The sequence below is a fragment of the Microcaecilia unicolor genome, chromosome 11 (genome assembly GCF_901765095.1).
Source record: "Microcaecilia unicolor chromosome 11, aMicUni1.1, whole genome shotgun sequence".
Lineage (NCBI taxonomy): Eukaryota > Metazoa > Chordata > Amphibia > Gymnophiona > Siphonopidae > Microcaecilia > Microcaecilia unicolor.
Genome location: NC_044041.1, coordinates 174,803,074 through 174,818,005, shown reverse-complemented (window position 1 = coordinate 174,818,005; position 14,932 = coordinate 174,803,074). Strand labels below are relative to the sequence as shown.

The 14,932-nt window shown below is 47.8% G+C and overlaps 1 protein-coding gene across 1 annotated transcript in view; it reads left to right on the top strand.

Annotated features, from left to right (window-relative positions):
* Positions 1-10,779: 10,779 nt before the first annotated feature.
* The window catches only part of TGFB1 (transforming growth factor beta 1), a 42,230-nt gene continuing 38,077 nt past the window's right edge, over positions 10,780-14,932 (top strand). Inside the window, exon 1 of the mRNA XM_030219555.1 lies at positions 10,780-11,787. Coding sequence (XP_030075415.1) covers positions 11,442-11,787 — 346 coding nt within the window. The 5' untranslated portion in view covers positions 10,780-11,441. The remainder of the gene's footprint in view (positions 11,788-14,932) is intronic.

Below are 14,932 nucleotides of genomic sequence, written 5' to 3'. Positions count from 1 at the left end.
ATTGAGTCCTTAAGTGGATTGGTAACCAATGATGTTTCAATCATAAAGGAGTGACATGATTAGAATGTCTTGCATGACAAAGTAAAAGAGCTGCTGTATTTTGTAGGGTTTGTAAGTGTTTAATTGCAGAAAGTGAATACAGCACGTTACAATAATCCAACTCTGAGAAGGGCCGCCGAGAAACTTAACCGGGCCCGGGCCGCTGCTGCCGCCGCCCTCTCCACTGGATTGCCGCTACCCACCCCGCAGATCCTCGCCGCTACCGCCCCCCTCTCCCCAGGATCGTCACTGCAACTGAGATACCTTGGGGCTGGCGGGGCTCCCAAGGCCCCACCAGCGGAAAAATCCAGCGCTGCTCTTCACTCCATGCCTTCCCTGCCCCTGCGGCTGCTTTTTCTTTTTGTCGCACATGCTCAGGTTCAAAACCGAGCATGTGCCTGAGGGGGAAAAGCAGCCGTGCTCGGCACGGCGGTAGAAGCGAGTGAAGAGCAACACTGGAAGGGGGCCTGGTGCCGGAGTTTTCTCTCTCCTGCTCCTCTCTGGACCCAATCACTCGGGGTCCCTCAGGATCAGGAGAGAGAGAGATAGACCCCAGCGCTGGGCACGGGGAATTTTGACCCCCCTTCTCCCCCTCTCGGCGGCCCTGACTCTGAGCAAACAAAAGCATGGAACAATGTACACAATGCCGGAAAGTCTAAAATACCTCTTAACTGATTTTATCCTCCAAAGTGGGAAAAAAAACCGCTTAAGAACAGCTGAGATTTGATTGGAAAATATCAACTTGGAGTCTATTAACACCCCTAGATATTTAAAACAATCAACTGGAGAGATGGGTTCACCAAATAACACAGGTGTCAAAGAAGAAATTGAACTCTGGCCAATAAGCCAACAAACAGTTGGTGTGGTGTATTTAGATTTTAGCAAAACCTTTCATACGGTTTCTCATAGATGACTAATAAACTGAGTACCCTTGGTAAAGGTTCTAAAGTAAGTAGTAGATGACGGCAGAAAAAGACCTGCATGGTCCATCCAGTCTGCCCAACAAGATAAACTCATATGTGCTACTTTTTGTGTATACCTTACCTTGATTTGTATCTGCCATTTTCAGGGCACAGATTGTAGAAGTCTGCCCAGCACTAGCCCCCCCTTCCAACCACCAGCCTCACCTCCCCCCACCGGCTCTGCCACCCAATCTCGGCTAAGCTTCTGAGGATCCATTGGATTCAAGACAGCATTACTAATTTAGCAGCTTGGCTCTAGTGTAGTATCATGAGATAAACCAGTGCAATTTTGAACCTCACTGTGCATAAGGCAGGAGCATTCAGGGATCGCTCATGCTCCCATCACTAGCCACTAGGGAACCCCATTCCCCTGATAGGTGCAGGTATCCCTTGCTCTGTTGGGTAGGGTTTGGAGAGGGTAGGATGGACGTTACTGTACTCTCAGAGTGTGGGTGTGGTGGATCAATACTATCTGAGATTTGTTGTTGGGGAGGTGGGTGTCAATGCTGTGTCGCACCTTCCATTTTATTGGCACTTGTGTGTCCTTGGGGTAGGTGCAAAAGCCAACATGGAAACTGTTTTAAAATGGGAAATGCACGTCTATTTTGGGACTGCAAAACTAGGCCCAAAAACACCCTACAATGCCCCCCCCCCCAGAAAGCCAGGTATCCCACGTTCTACACATGCAAACACTGGTATTAGAAGGTTGCCAGATTCACGTACGGGCTTTGTAAACATGCAGATGCTTCCAAGATAAAGGCCAATGTGTCTCTGTATGTAATATGCTGTAGTGTAGTGTGTGAGGATGTGTATTTCTGGGGGCCATGTCATGGGTGCGACAGACAATCCCTATGTGTCTTGCTCTACAGTCCCTGGATAGAAAGTGTGTATTGTATTGAAAGCTGCTTAGCGGCACCCGTGAGAGTGTATGTGCAATAGAAACTGAAGCTGCTGCTTTCAGCCTATCTTGGAGGAGGGGGAAATACCCTGTCAATCCATTGGTTTCAGGAATCAGCTTATTATAGGTTTCTGTTTACACGGTGCACTGGCTCAGGCTGTTTTAATTTTGGGAAGTTCCAGGTAACCCCTGCAGGACTTCGTTATGATTTAATTACCCAGCCAAAGGACCACAGAGCAACAATAATTTAGGGATTTTTTTTCCTGCTGCCTCTGGTACTTGAAACGGCTGGGTAAAGAGAGGGGCATCCCATGTTTAGCAGGTTCAGCTAGAAAAAATAGTTCTGTATATCTAAACAAAGGAATGAGTTGCAGGTGCAGAGATACAAGTGATTTAGGGCAGATCCTTTATCTGTGGTTTGTGTACTTTGAACTAGTGCTGTCCGATTCACGATTCAAACTGATTTGCTGATTTGTTTTTGGCAAATCGATCTATTCCCCCCCCCCCCCCAAAAAAAAAACAAATTTTTTCTCATTACCGTCACACGGCACGTGCGCCTCCTCTGCTTGCGCTGTACACTACCTTCCTGTCTTCCACCGCGGCGCATCTGTCCCCGTCACCTTTAGATTGGAGGAACGCAGTGGCCTGCCTCCTCCATGGTGTCCATATCGCCACCATCCCCCATCGTGCCCCTCTGCCCCACAAAGGATGCAGTTAGCAGGGCACTGAGCGCTGCCGCACTCTTGGATTCCACTGCCCCATGCTGGGCAAGAGCTCCGAGAGGGCTCACAATCTAACCATTTGTTATTCCTCTGTGTGCTTGTGTACTAGAATCAGGGGCGTAGCCAGACCTCAGCGGGAGAGAGGGTCCAGAGCCCAAAGTGTGGGGGGGGGGGGCACATTTTAGCCCGCCTCCCCCAGCCGCCACCCCCTTTGGAAAGATGTGGTGAAGGCTAAAATTGATCAAACATCCACTAACTGCAGTGGGGTAGCTAGGGTATTTGACACCCGAGGCTGGTTATTTTTTAACACCCCCCTTCAAAATCCTGTACTAGGCATACCGAGAATACAAAGCATTCGGGACCTATAGAGCAGTTCTACCATACCATAAGCAGTCATTTCTATGAGTCACACAAGGAAAAGGAAAGCACCTTAAACACAACTGTGAGCACTAGAACATCGATTCACCTATTGTAAGATGAAACCAGATAGAATAGTACAGATCGTCAATCCTGCACAGTCAATGCCAACAAAAGCCCTGTCTTTTTCACAGACAAACCCTGATCCACTATAGAATAAGTAATCATAAACTTTCTATTTAAACATAAAATTAAACTGCATACAATGCAACATACAGAAACAGAAAATGTCCCCTAGTACTGTGCAAAATATAAAGACAGCAGATGTAAATTTAAAAAAACTAACAAATACCAATAACTACTTTACAAATTAACAAATAGAAATAAAAAGAAATATAGAAAATAAAATAATACCATTTTATTGGACTAATACATTTAGCTTTCAGAAGCCAAAACCTCCTTCCTCAGGTCAATACAGTATAGTGCTGTTACAGTATCCTATCCTGACCTGAGGAAGGGGGTTTTGTTCTCCGAAAGTTAGTCAAAATGTATTAAAATTAGTCCAATAAAAGATTACCTTTTTTCCATGTTCTATTTATAAACACTTATTAACACAGCTACAATACTACTTTATCCTAAAGCAAAAAAAGAAAAAATATATATTTTATTTACAGTTTGTTGTCTCTGGTTTCTGCTTTCCTCATCTTCGTTTCACTGTCTCCCTTCCATCCAGTATCTGTCTTCGCTCTCTCCCTACCTTCCAGTGTCTACCTTCTCTCTCTCTCCTGCCCCTGCCATCCACTGTCTGCCCTCTCTCCCCTGTTCCCTCCATCTACCATCTGCCCTCTCTCTCCCTCTGCCCCTTCCAACCACTATCTGCCCTCTCTCTCCCTTCCATCTAGCGTCTGTCCTCTATCTCTGCCCCTTCCATCCACCATTTGCCCTTGTCTGCCCTCTCTCTCTCCCCCTTCCATCCACCATTTGCCCTCCCTGGCCTCTCCCATCCAAGCAGGGTTTGCCCTCCCTCTCCCCCTTCCATCCAGGATCTGTCCCCCCCCTCTCTCTCTCTCTCTCTCTGCCCCCTCTTTTCAGCCCCCAGTTCCAGCCCCAGCCCATGTCTCCCTCCTGCCCCTTCCTTTTCAGCCCCCAGTTCCAGCCCTACAATCCCACCAGTCCCCAGTTTCAACCCCAGCCCTTTTCTCCCACCAGTCCCAAGCTTCAGCCCCAGCCCCAGCCACTTCTCCCTGTCCCCTTTTCAGCCCCCAGTCCCCACAGTTTCATCCCCTGCCCATTTTCAGCCCCCAGTTCCAGTCCCCTTAATCCACCTGCCTTGCATTAGGGCCTCCCTTTTCAGCTCCAGCCCCATTCTCTCACCTGCCCTCCTTTTCAGCCCCAGACCCATTGTCCCACCTGCCCCTGTCCCAGGCATGGCCCCATTCTCCCTCCTGCCCCCTTCTCAGACCCCAGTTCCAGCTCCAGCCCCCGTCTCCCATTTGAGCCCCCCCAACCCAGTCCCTTTCCCATCTGAGCCCAGCCCCCGACCCAGTCCCCACCTGCCTACCGTCAGCTCCCTCAATAGCCCCCTTCTCTCTGCCACCCGACCGGCTGCGCTGCAGTTTAAAAATCACTGAATCGGCGTCGCAGTTCTAGCGTGCAGTGAACACGCCTCTGCCTGTAAAAAAAGCGGATCGCCTCGTCGGGCCTTCTCTCACTGTGTCCCACCCTCGCGGAAATAGGAAGTTAAATCAGAGGAGGGCGGGACACAGTGAGAGAAGGCCCGACGAGGCGATCCGCTTCTTTTACAGGCAGAGGCGTGTTCACTGCACGCTAGAGCTGCGACGCCGATTCAGCGATTTTTACACTGCAGGGGGTCGGGGGGGGGGGGGGGGTTGTTGAAGGAGCTGACTGCGGTGCCAGCAGCCTTTCGGTCAGGCGCAGCAGGAGCAGAGCAAACCCCCTCGCTCTTACACCCAGTGTGGACCGCTCCCACCGCCACACCCTTCCAACGCCACTGCGCAGTGGTCTGCCTCCTCCACAGTGTCCATATCGCCACCATCCCCCATCGTGCCCCTCTGCCCCACAAAGGATGCAGTTAGCAGGGCACTGAGCACTGCCACACTCTTGGATTCCACTGCCCCATGCTTGGCAAGAGCTCCGAGAGGGCTCACAATCTAACCATTTGTTATTCCTCTGTGTGCTTGTGTACTAGAATCAGGGGCGTAGCCAGACATTGGCGGGAGAGGGGGTCCAGAGCCCAAAGTGTGTGTGTGTGGGGGGGGCACATTTTAGCCCACCTCCCCCAGCCGCCGCCCTTCCCCCGCTGCTTCTGACCGCCCCTCCCCCCCCACCGCCACCGTTGCTGCTTTCGGCCCCTGCCGCCGCAAGGTACCTTTGCTGGTGGTGGTCCCCAACTCCCGTCAGCTGAAGCGTTTATCTGTCCTGCACTGGTCTCACACTTGCTTCCTCTCCTGTTTTCAGTCACGCCGTGCACTGCACGCTCATTTCATTAAAATGAGAGCGTGCACGGCGCGACTGGAAACAGGAGAGGAAGCAAGTGTGAGACCTGCTGAGGACAGATAAACGCTTCAGCTGGCGGGGGTTGGGGTCGGGGACCCCCGCCAGAAAACCGGGGAGGCCCAGAGCCAATTTGGGGGTCCTCGTGTCCCCCCCGCAGCTATGCCACTGAGTAGAATTCTAGCACCAATGCAAGTATGTAGGCTTACCTAAATAATGAATCTAGGGGCCCTTTCACTAAGCGGCGGTAAGCCCAAGGCAGGCTTAGCGTTCGCCATTCTAGAACTACGGCCAGGCTACTGCAGGAGCCCGGTGGTAGTTCCCACCCCCAGCAATTTTCTGTGTTTGTAGTGCAGGTGCTTACCCGGCGGTTAGCGTGGTTGCCCTTTCCGCCACCTCAATGGGTGGTGGTAAGTGCTCCCCCCCCCCCAACAAATGGGCGTGCAGTAAGCTTGGAGAAAAGGTGGCTGATGGGAGATATGATAGAGGTCTATAAAATAATGAGTGGAGTTGAACGGGTAGATGTGAAGCGTCTGTTCACGCTTTCCAAAAATACTAGGACTAGGGGGCATGAGATGAAGCTACAATGTAGTAAATTTAAAACGAATCAGAGAAACATTTTCTTCACTCAACGTGTAATTAAACTCTGGAATTCGTTGCCAGAGAATGTGGTAAAGGCGGTTAGCTTAGCGGAGTTTAAAAAAGGTTTGGACGGCTTCCTAAAGGAAAAGTCCATAGACCGTTATTAAATGTACTTGGGGAAAATCCACTATTTCTGGGATAAGCAGTATAGAATGTTTTGTACTTTTTGGGGATCTTGCCAGGTATTTGTGACCTGGATTGGCCACTGTTGGAAACAGGATGCTGGGCTCGATGGACCTTTGGCCTTTCCCAGTATGGAAATACTTATGTACTTATGTAATCGGTTCACTTACTACATGGCCATTTCTTTTGGGGAAAAAAAACAGCCTTTTACCCGCTGCGGTAAAAAGGAGTCCACAGCATGTGTCAATAACACATTCTGACGCTAACGCAGTCCCCCTTTTATCGCAGCTTTGGAGAAGGACCCCCTAGTTTTGTATCCATTCCTGACAGTTCCTCAAGTCCAGCCCATTGGGAGAACAAGGACTCAAAAATTCTTTATAATTGTACACTATTTTGTGATTTAATTGTTCTAGCTTGTGTCATTGGCATTGTATTGTGCTGAATATATTGTAAACTCCTTAATTGTTTGAATATAGAGGTTTACCAAGAAAATGGGATGGAATGGTTTGTTTTGGAGGTAGGGAAACTGCAGGAGAAGTACCAGGAAATTAGGGCATAGCTGCTATTTGAGGTCTTTAGTTGGAAAATAGGTTTAGGAGGAATCTAAGAAAATTCTCATGGAAAGGGTGGTGGATATGTGGAACGGCCTCGTCGTGGAGTGGAGTGGAGTGGAGGAGTGGCCTAGTGGTTAGGGTGGTGGACTTTGGTCCTGGGAAACTGAGGAACTGAGTTCGATTCCCAGCACAGGCAGCTCCTTGTGACTCTGGGCAAGTCACTTAACCCTCCATTGCCCCATGTAAGCCGCATTGAGCCTGCCATGAGTGGGAAAATGTAACAAAAATAAAATAGATACTATTGGAGATTCTACATGGAATGTTGCTATTCCACTAGCAACATTCCATGTAGAAGGCTGCGCAGGCTTCTGTTTCTGTGAGTCTGACGTCCTGCACATACGTGCAGGACGTCAGACTCACAGAAGCAGAAGCCTGCGCGGCCACATTGGTGATCTGCAAGGGCCGACTTCTACATGGAATGTTGCTAGTGGAATAGCAACATTCCATGTAGAATCTCCAATAGTAGCAACAGTGGAGGAGTGGCCTAGTGGTTAGGGTGGTGGACTTTGGTCCTGGGGAACTGAGTTCGATTCCCACTTCAGGCACAGGCAGCTCCTTGTGTCTCTGGGCAAGTCACTTAACCCTCCATTGCCCCATGTAAGCTGCATTGAGCCTGCCATGAGTGGGAAAGCGCAGGGTACAAATGTAACAAAAATAAAAAAATCAATGAGGACTGGGTCAAAATTTAAGAAAGTGTGGGACAGGCACATGGGATCCCTTAGGAAAAGGAGGAGTTAGTGGTTACTGTGGATGGGCCATTTGGCCTTTATCTGCCCTTGTGTTTCTCTGTTTCTATTGTCTTTGATATAATGTTAGAGAATGAAACGGGAGCATGTAGCTATGGTAAACCGCGGTAACGCACGGTTATACCGTGGGTACAATGAAAAGCTTCCAGGTTTTACCAGAGGTGCAGAAAGCAATTATTTTCCCACCATGCGAGAGCGGCAGTAAATCCCTGTACCTGCGGTAAAACAGATACCTACTTTTTATTTATTTATTTGTTACATTTATATCCCACATTTTCCCACCTATTTGTAGGCTCAATGTGGCTTACATAGTACCGGAGAGGCGTTACAGACTCCGGTGTAAACAAATACAAAGTGATGCTATGGTAAGATAAAGTTCATGTGGCACAGCCACACTAGGGAATCGTACAACGGAAGAGTGGTGTTATGTCCATTACGTTCTTTGGTTTTGTTGTGTTGCCGCGATCAGGCATTTATGTTGGATCGGTAGGGTATGTCTTTTTAAACAGGTTAGTTTTTAGAGTTTTCCGGAAGTTTAGGTGGTCGTTCGTAGTTTTCAAGGCTTTTGGTAATGCGTTCCACAGTTGTGTGCTTATGTAGGAAAACCTGGACGCATAAATTGACTTGTATTGACTTGGAGGAGTGGCCTAGTGGTTAGGGTGGTGGACTTTGGTCCTGGGGAACTGAGGAACTGAGTTTGATTCCCACTTCAGGCACAGGCAGCTCCTTGTGACTCTGGGCAAGTCACTTAACCCTCCATTGCCCCATGTAAGCCGCATTGAGCCTGCCATGAGTGGGAAAGCACGGGGTACAAATGTAACAAAAAATAAAAAAAATACCTTTTACCGCTGGTCTGGGACATTCCTCCTCCTCTCGCTCTGGCCTGCTCCTTCTCCCTGCCTGCACATGCAGGCATCCACGCACACGCGCACAGTTCTCCGAACGAACGCCAGCCGGCACATCAGAGTTCCCTCCTCGCCCACCATGCTGACATCACCAGGACCCTGAATGGCTTCTTTTTGTCTCGTCTCATGTTGGCCTGGCACCACCAGCACCCCACTGGCACTACAGCAGTTATTTTGTGGGTTATTTTTCAGTGTGGTGTCTGGTGGTGGTACAGTGGGTTGTCGTCCAGTAAACATACAGGCTAAGAGAGAGCGGCAGCGGGCAGCGCAGCACAGCAGGAGAAAGGACTGACTGAGGACGGAGTCGAGACTCGGCCAGAGAACTCACCCAGGCAGGAGGACTCAGTCCCGAGGAACACGTGGTAGCGGTATACGACTGTGAAGACCATGGTAAGGTGCCCCCCCAGCCTTGCCCCCCCCCCCCCACAACATGTTGGCTTGTGCAGCAGTATACGGATGATGTACACAGAGGAAGTATTGGTTTCATCTGTTAAGAGTGGTAATTAATTAGTTCATTTGGAGGGACTGGCTATAGGGACTCCCCACAGGGAAGGATTTAAATATAAAATCAACTGTTTGAGGCTTCTGTGGACGGGGACAAAGTTCACGGGGATGGGGACAGAGTTCACGGGGATGGGACGGGGTTGGGGCCAAACTTTGCCCCCATGTCATTCTCTCTGTAAGAACAGAAAGGGGCTTAATGCAAAGATGATGTTGGAAAATAATGTTATTCTGGGTGTGCAGAATAATGAAGAGTAGTTACACTATGATGAGGATGGCAGGAATCCAGGACTGGCCTAAAATGTCCTTTCTAGACCCGGGGAACATGGAAGCGTTGGGTGCAGACAGCAGAATAATGAAGCGTTACAAGAAATGGTCTCACTATCAGATTCCTTTTTTTTTTTTTTTTTAGATACTTCATTTGTTTTGTCTGTTATAATATTAGCATAGGCCTGAGGCTAGTAGCCCCTCGATTTTAGATAAGCTGAATGGAATTGAAAAACCAATTCATATGAGCGAACGGGAATCGAAAACGTTTTGTCTGAATTGGACAGCACCACTCAATCTAAATACATCAAACGTCTCAGAGGCCATCTGGAGAATAGAAAATGAACACAGAAATATGGCTCCTACAGATTATTTTTCATATGTAAAAATGTAATATTATGAAGAAGCAAGGTTTCCTGGTTAAAAAGAGGTCTTGCTACACTTCTCAGTTAATACAAATTGAGTATCTCTAGGGAGGTGGGGGTGCATTGCAACCCATTCCCCACCACCAAGTTTCTCACTGAGGCTGCTATATATTAAATGAGTCCACTGGATCCTCTGCCGTTTCTAAGGCTGCCACACTCTGGAACCTGGGGGATTCCTCTCCCTCCCTCCCCTCTTCCCATCTCTCATTACAACCCCTCTGGCTCCGGAGCTCTTTGTTGGCTCCGGCTTAAACTTCACCTGCCGCTAAGCCCGAGCTGGCGACCTGCAATTTCTCTTTCTACACCCACGCAGTTACTTGCTAAGAACTATTCACACTGTTTTTTTCTACAAAAGAAAACATAACCCAATCTCCTTCCCCGGGGGGCCCCTATTTTGACTGCCCCTATCGGTCTGACCGTTCACGTGTCTATTAGATTGTAAGCTCTTTGAGCAGGGACTGTCTGTCTTTGTGAAATTGTACAGCGCTGCGTAACCCTGGTAGCGCTTCAGAAATGTTAAGTAGTAGTACAAAAGAGACTAGGCGGTTGCCTAGGGCAGCAGTTTCAGTCCTAGCCAAACAGCAGTTTCTTCTGCCAGCCAGCCTAACTCAGCCACCAATGTGTACTTTTACCTGCAGTGGGCAGTGTAAGGATGGGCAGAGTAAGACTAAATATTTGCCTACTGCGACCTGGTTTTCCCTCCCCCCTCAAAGTGTTTCCTCAGTCGTCCCAGCCTAGCCTGGCACTTCAACTTCTGCCTGGGACCCTCCCCCCCCTTGGTACCTCACCCGAATACCCCCCCCCCCAGCAGCTTCTGGGATATTCGAGACATAATCCACAGGGAGGGGGGGGGGCATCAACAGCAGGATTAATTATGAATCTGCAGAAGAAAGTTCTGAAAAAAAATATATATGATACCAGGCAAAGTGAAGGGGGAGCTTTAAAACCACATACATACACCCCCCCCCCCCTCCCCTCCTTCTGCAACAAGTAATCTGAAAACACACATAGACTAATATCTCATCCATTACCCACGCATTTCCTGGGTGGAGCCCAGTCGAAGAGAGACCGAGAAAAGAGAATTTAAAACACAGGGCAGCATTCAGCAAGTATCAGCAGGCAGAGGGAAGGAAGGAGAAAGAGCCACACAGACAGCAGAGTCTTAAATTATAGGCTGAGAGAGTATGAGCCAAGGCAAAATAACACTTAGGAGCAGCTCTCGGGAGGCAGAACCAGCCTGGAAATTCCGATTATAGGGGTTGTTTTCCCCCCTGGCTGGATCCGCACTTTCCCTTTCTGTTCCTGGGATATTTCAGAGGCAGGGAGGGAAAGCATGGATGAGAGACCGGTTCTTGCTGTCTTCAGCTGGGCACGTTTCCTCCTCCGGACTCGGTGCAGGGAAGTTTTAAACGTTTAAACTTTGCCTTCCTTTCTCTTCCCCCTTCAGGGTGTCGTTTTGACGCAGAAAGTTGATAGGCAAGCACAAAATAGTGGGAGTTTTTTTTTTTTGTTTGTTTGTTTTAATTCCAGTAGGGTTTAACATCTATTCTCTAGTGTCGTCTCATTTCTTAGATCGAGGGTCTTAAGCTAGACTTCTCATGTCCCTGAAGTGCATTAGAAGATCTTGAAGCTTGACAGAAGGAAGCGGACGTTTCAGCTGCTCTGGGGGGTCGGGCTGGAGGTTACCACCCCGCCACCCATCCCTCCCGGAGCCACCAGGCTCAGCATGGAGGTCCCTAAGCTGCTGGTTCTTCTCTCTGTTCTCCTGGACATGCTGGCGGTGGTCCTGTCCCTTTCCACCTGCCAGACTATAGACATGGAACTGGTGAAAAAGAAGAGGATAGAGGCCATTAGGGGTCAGATTCTGAGCAAATTAAAACTCTCCAGCCCTCCCAAGGTGGAGAGCGAGGAGTTGGTGGTGCCCGAGGAAGTGATGTCCCTCTACAACAGCACCAAAGACATGATCCAGGAGATGGCCAAGGCGGCGGAGATCCTGGAGACGAAGGAGACCGTGGAGGAAGAGTATTATGCCAAGCAAGTGCTGAAGTTTCCTATGTACCAACCAAGAGCTGGTAAGAGACAATGATTTCACTCCCCCATCCCCCACGCTAGATAGTTTTGGTGACTGGGCACAGTTATCTAGCCCAGAAGATATTCAGAAACATTTCTGGGTGGTGGAGTCCAAGGAGTAAATGTTGGCATCATGTATCACCTTATTCCAGCGTTTGGGACGAGGTGAAGATGCAGAGAATGTGGGCAGAATTGAGGCAGTTTGTTGTAATTTGTATAAACCAGAAGCTGCCCCTTGGCCTTGCAGTTAGGAGGACAGAGTGCGGCCTTTTCCACCTCAAAATTTAGAAGTCTCATCCTGTTTTGGGAGGTTTTAAAAACAACAACGAAAAAAAAAAGGAATTTTATTACATTTTAGTGTCCAACCAAAACTCGCTTTGGAGTTCGGAGCCTCCAGCAGCCAGCCCTGGATAAAGGCAGTTCTGATTCGCCTTCAGTGGTGCTTTTTCCACACCCAGATGTTGGAGCACTTAAAAATCCCTGACAGCTGCTCCCCTGCCTTGTGCTTTTTTGGATTTTGCTGGTTGAGTGACCAGAGGCCTTAATCTGCCTGTCCCCTGTCCCTCCCTTTCCACCCTGTCCCCCCAGACCGAGAGCTTTGATTTAGGGAGCTACAGAATTTCCCCATTATTTTAATTATAGAAATCTAAAACTAATCCTCCAGAATGACTGTAATGAAAGTCCAAAATTATTCCCAGCATCGTAAACAATTCACAATATCTTTAACTACTTTGCAAAACATATCATTTTGATAATATGGAACTTCAGCTGGGACAACACAGGTACTTCAGAATCAACTTATCTTAAGCAGCCGCGTGTGAATCGTCATTGATGCAAAATAATTTTTCAAGAGTTTTTTGTTTGAATAACATTGCAGGAAAAAAATAACCTCTGCAGAGGTTCTGATCTGACTGTTTTTGAAATTTGAAGCTAAAGTAGCTTTATTTGTTTCCTGCAATGTTATTCAAACAAAAAAATTCTTGAAATATTATTTTGGATCAATGACGATTCACACTCAGCTGCTTAAGTTGATTCTGCAGTACCTTTGTTGTTATATCTGAAGATCCATGTTGTCAAAACGAAGTGAGTTATGTGTGATGCTGGGAATAATTTTGGGCATGTTTTAAGGTCCCTGCACATCAAGTTTTTGTGCTATCTGTGTGATTTATCGTGTAATGAAAGTCCAGCGTCTGTTTTCTAGAAATTTAAGAGAGTGTGCAGTCTCAGACAGACTTCCTGAGAAATAATGTGCCGTTTCGTCGAAGGTCCTTTCTAGTAACTTTGTTCAGGTATAATTCCAGCTTGCCTCCCTCTTGTATGATGTTGCAAATACAGTATAGGTGACCTTCGATTCGGATGGCTGGTGTCAGGGCCTGCCAAATGGTGAGATACAGAGTTTTATTCCAGGTTCTCAAAGCAGCTGCTAAATAGGGAGACGGGACAGTGTTTGTATGCAGGTAAAGTGAGGTACAGGGAGGTCAGTGGTATACCCAAAGTTTGCACAAAGTTGGTGACAGAGCCAGGGAGTAAAATTGAGGGAGATACAATCACACGCCGAAAGGTCATGCACCCAGAGTAAGTGGCATGGCTAGGACTTGAGCTCTGAAAGTCCACTGGCTCCCCTGTGTCCTACATAAATACATAAGTATTGCCATACTGGGACAGACCGAAAGCTCATCAAGCCCAGCATCGTGTTTCTAACAGTGGCCAATCCAGGTCACATGTACCTAGCAAGATCCCCCAAAAAGTACAATACATTTTATGCTGCTTATCTTAGAAATAAGCAGTGGATTTTCCCCAAGTCCATTTTAATAATGGTCTATGGGCTTTTCCTTTAGGAAGCCATCCAACCCTTTTTTAAACCCTGCTAAGCTAACTGCTTTTACTACATTCTCTGGCAATGAATTTCAGAGTTTAAATACGCATTGAGTGAAGAAATATTTTTTCCGATTCGTTTAAAATATACTACTTTGTAGCTTCATCGCGTGCCCCCTGCATTTGCGCTTCACTGCTCTGATCGGTAACACCAGGCAAGGTGAACTCGGGGTTCCTGGCCAAGTCTACTGGCGTTGAAGGGGCAGAGCTCCCAGCAATTCCAGATGTTGCCAGCTGGTGCTCTTCATACCCGGGATGGGTGACTGTCCTTGGAGTGTTGTGAGCAGCAGCCCCCTTGAAAGCCACATCTTCCCCCTCCCCCGAAGAATTCCTGTACAAGTTACACACCAGTACAGCTGCCCGTGAATGTTGGGCGCTTGGGAACAGATCTCACATGACACCCCCTCACCCCTACTATGTGACCCTGGAGAAAATTGTGGATCCTGCATATTTCTTGTAGAATTTGTGATAGCCAAAGTCACAGTATTATCCTTTAACATCAGATTACTGGTACCAATCTCTTCAGAAAGACTGTAAATAAGCCCCAATAAATTAAATAGAAATACATAGCTTCAGAGAGTGGTCCCATGGAGCTGATAGTAGTCATATATTAGTAGGAGCAGCAGTGAAAACTGATTTGATTTAAAGAGTCCCTATGAGTCATCATTACTGTACTGAAAAGGCTGTCCAAAAGTGTGTTACTCTGTGTGTGTGTGTATCAGCATGTGTGTGTATATTAGTGTGTGTGTGGCAGTCTGCTGCATGTTTTCTTACAGTAAATCAGCCGGCTCAGATGATCTCCCCTGAGATTCTGCTGCCTTCATGTTATCCTGAAACCCCACACGACCTCATAAGCAAGGACCTACGCAAAAAGCACATTAACTGCTCCCAGGCTATAATTACCTGATATATACAGTGCCCCAGTGGGGGAGGGAGAGGCCATGCTGCCTACTGAGTTTTGCACATGCTTCCCGTTACAGAACACATCCTGAGCTGCAGAAGTTCAGTAAACATGTTTAACAAGTACACTGAGGAACTTTGAGTTGAAAGTTTGACAACTTGCTATAGTCTCTTTCTTTCCAAATGGAAAGCGTTTGGAGTAGGGATAGTGTCATTTTCCCACCATCCTCTCTGCTCCCTGCCCATAGAAGCAGGAAGTGCTGTGAACAGGAAATCTTGACAACCTTCAGCCCTTTCTGATATCTTTTCTGTAAAACACATAGGAGCTATGAGAACTTGGTGTTTGGGTTTTTGTTTTATTTTTTTTAATAA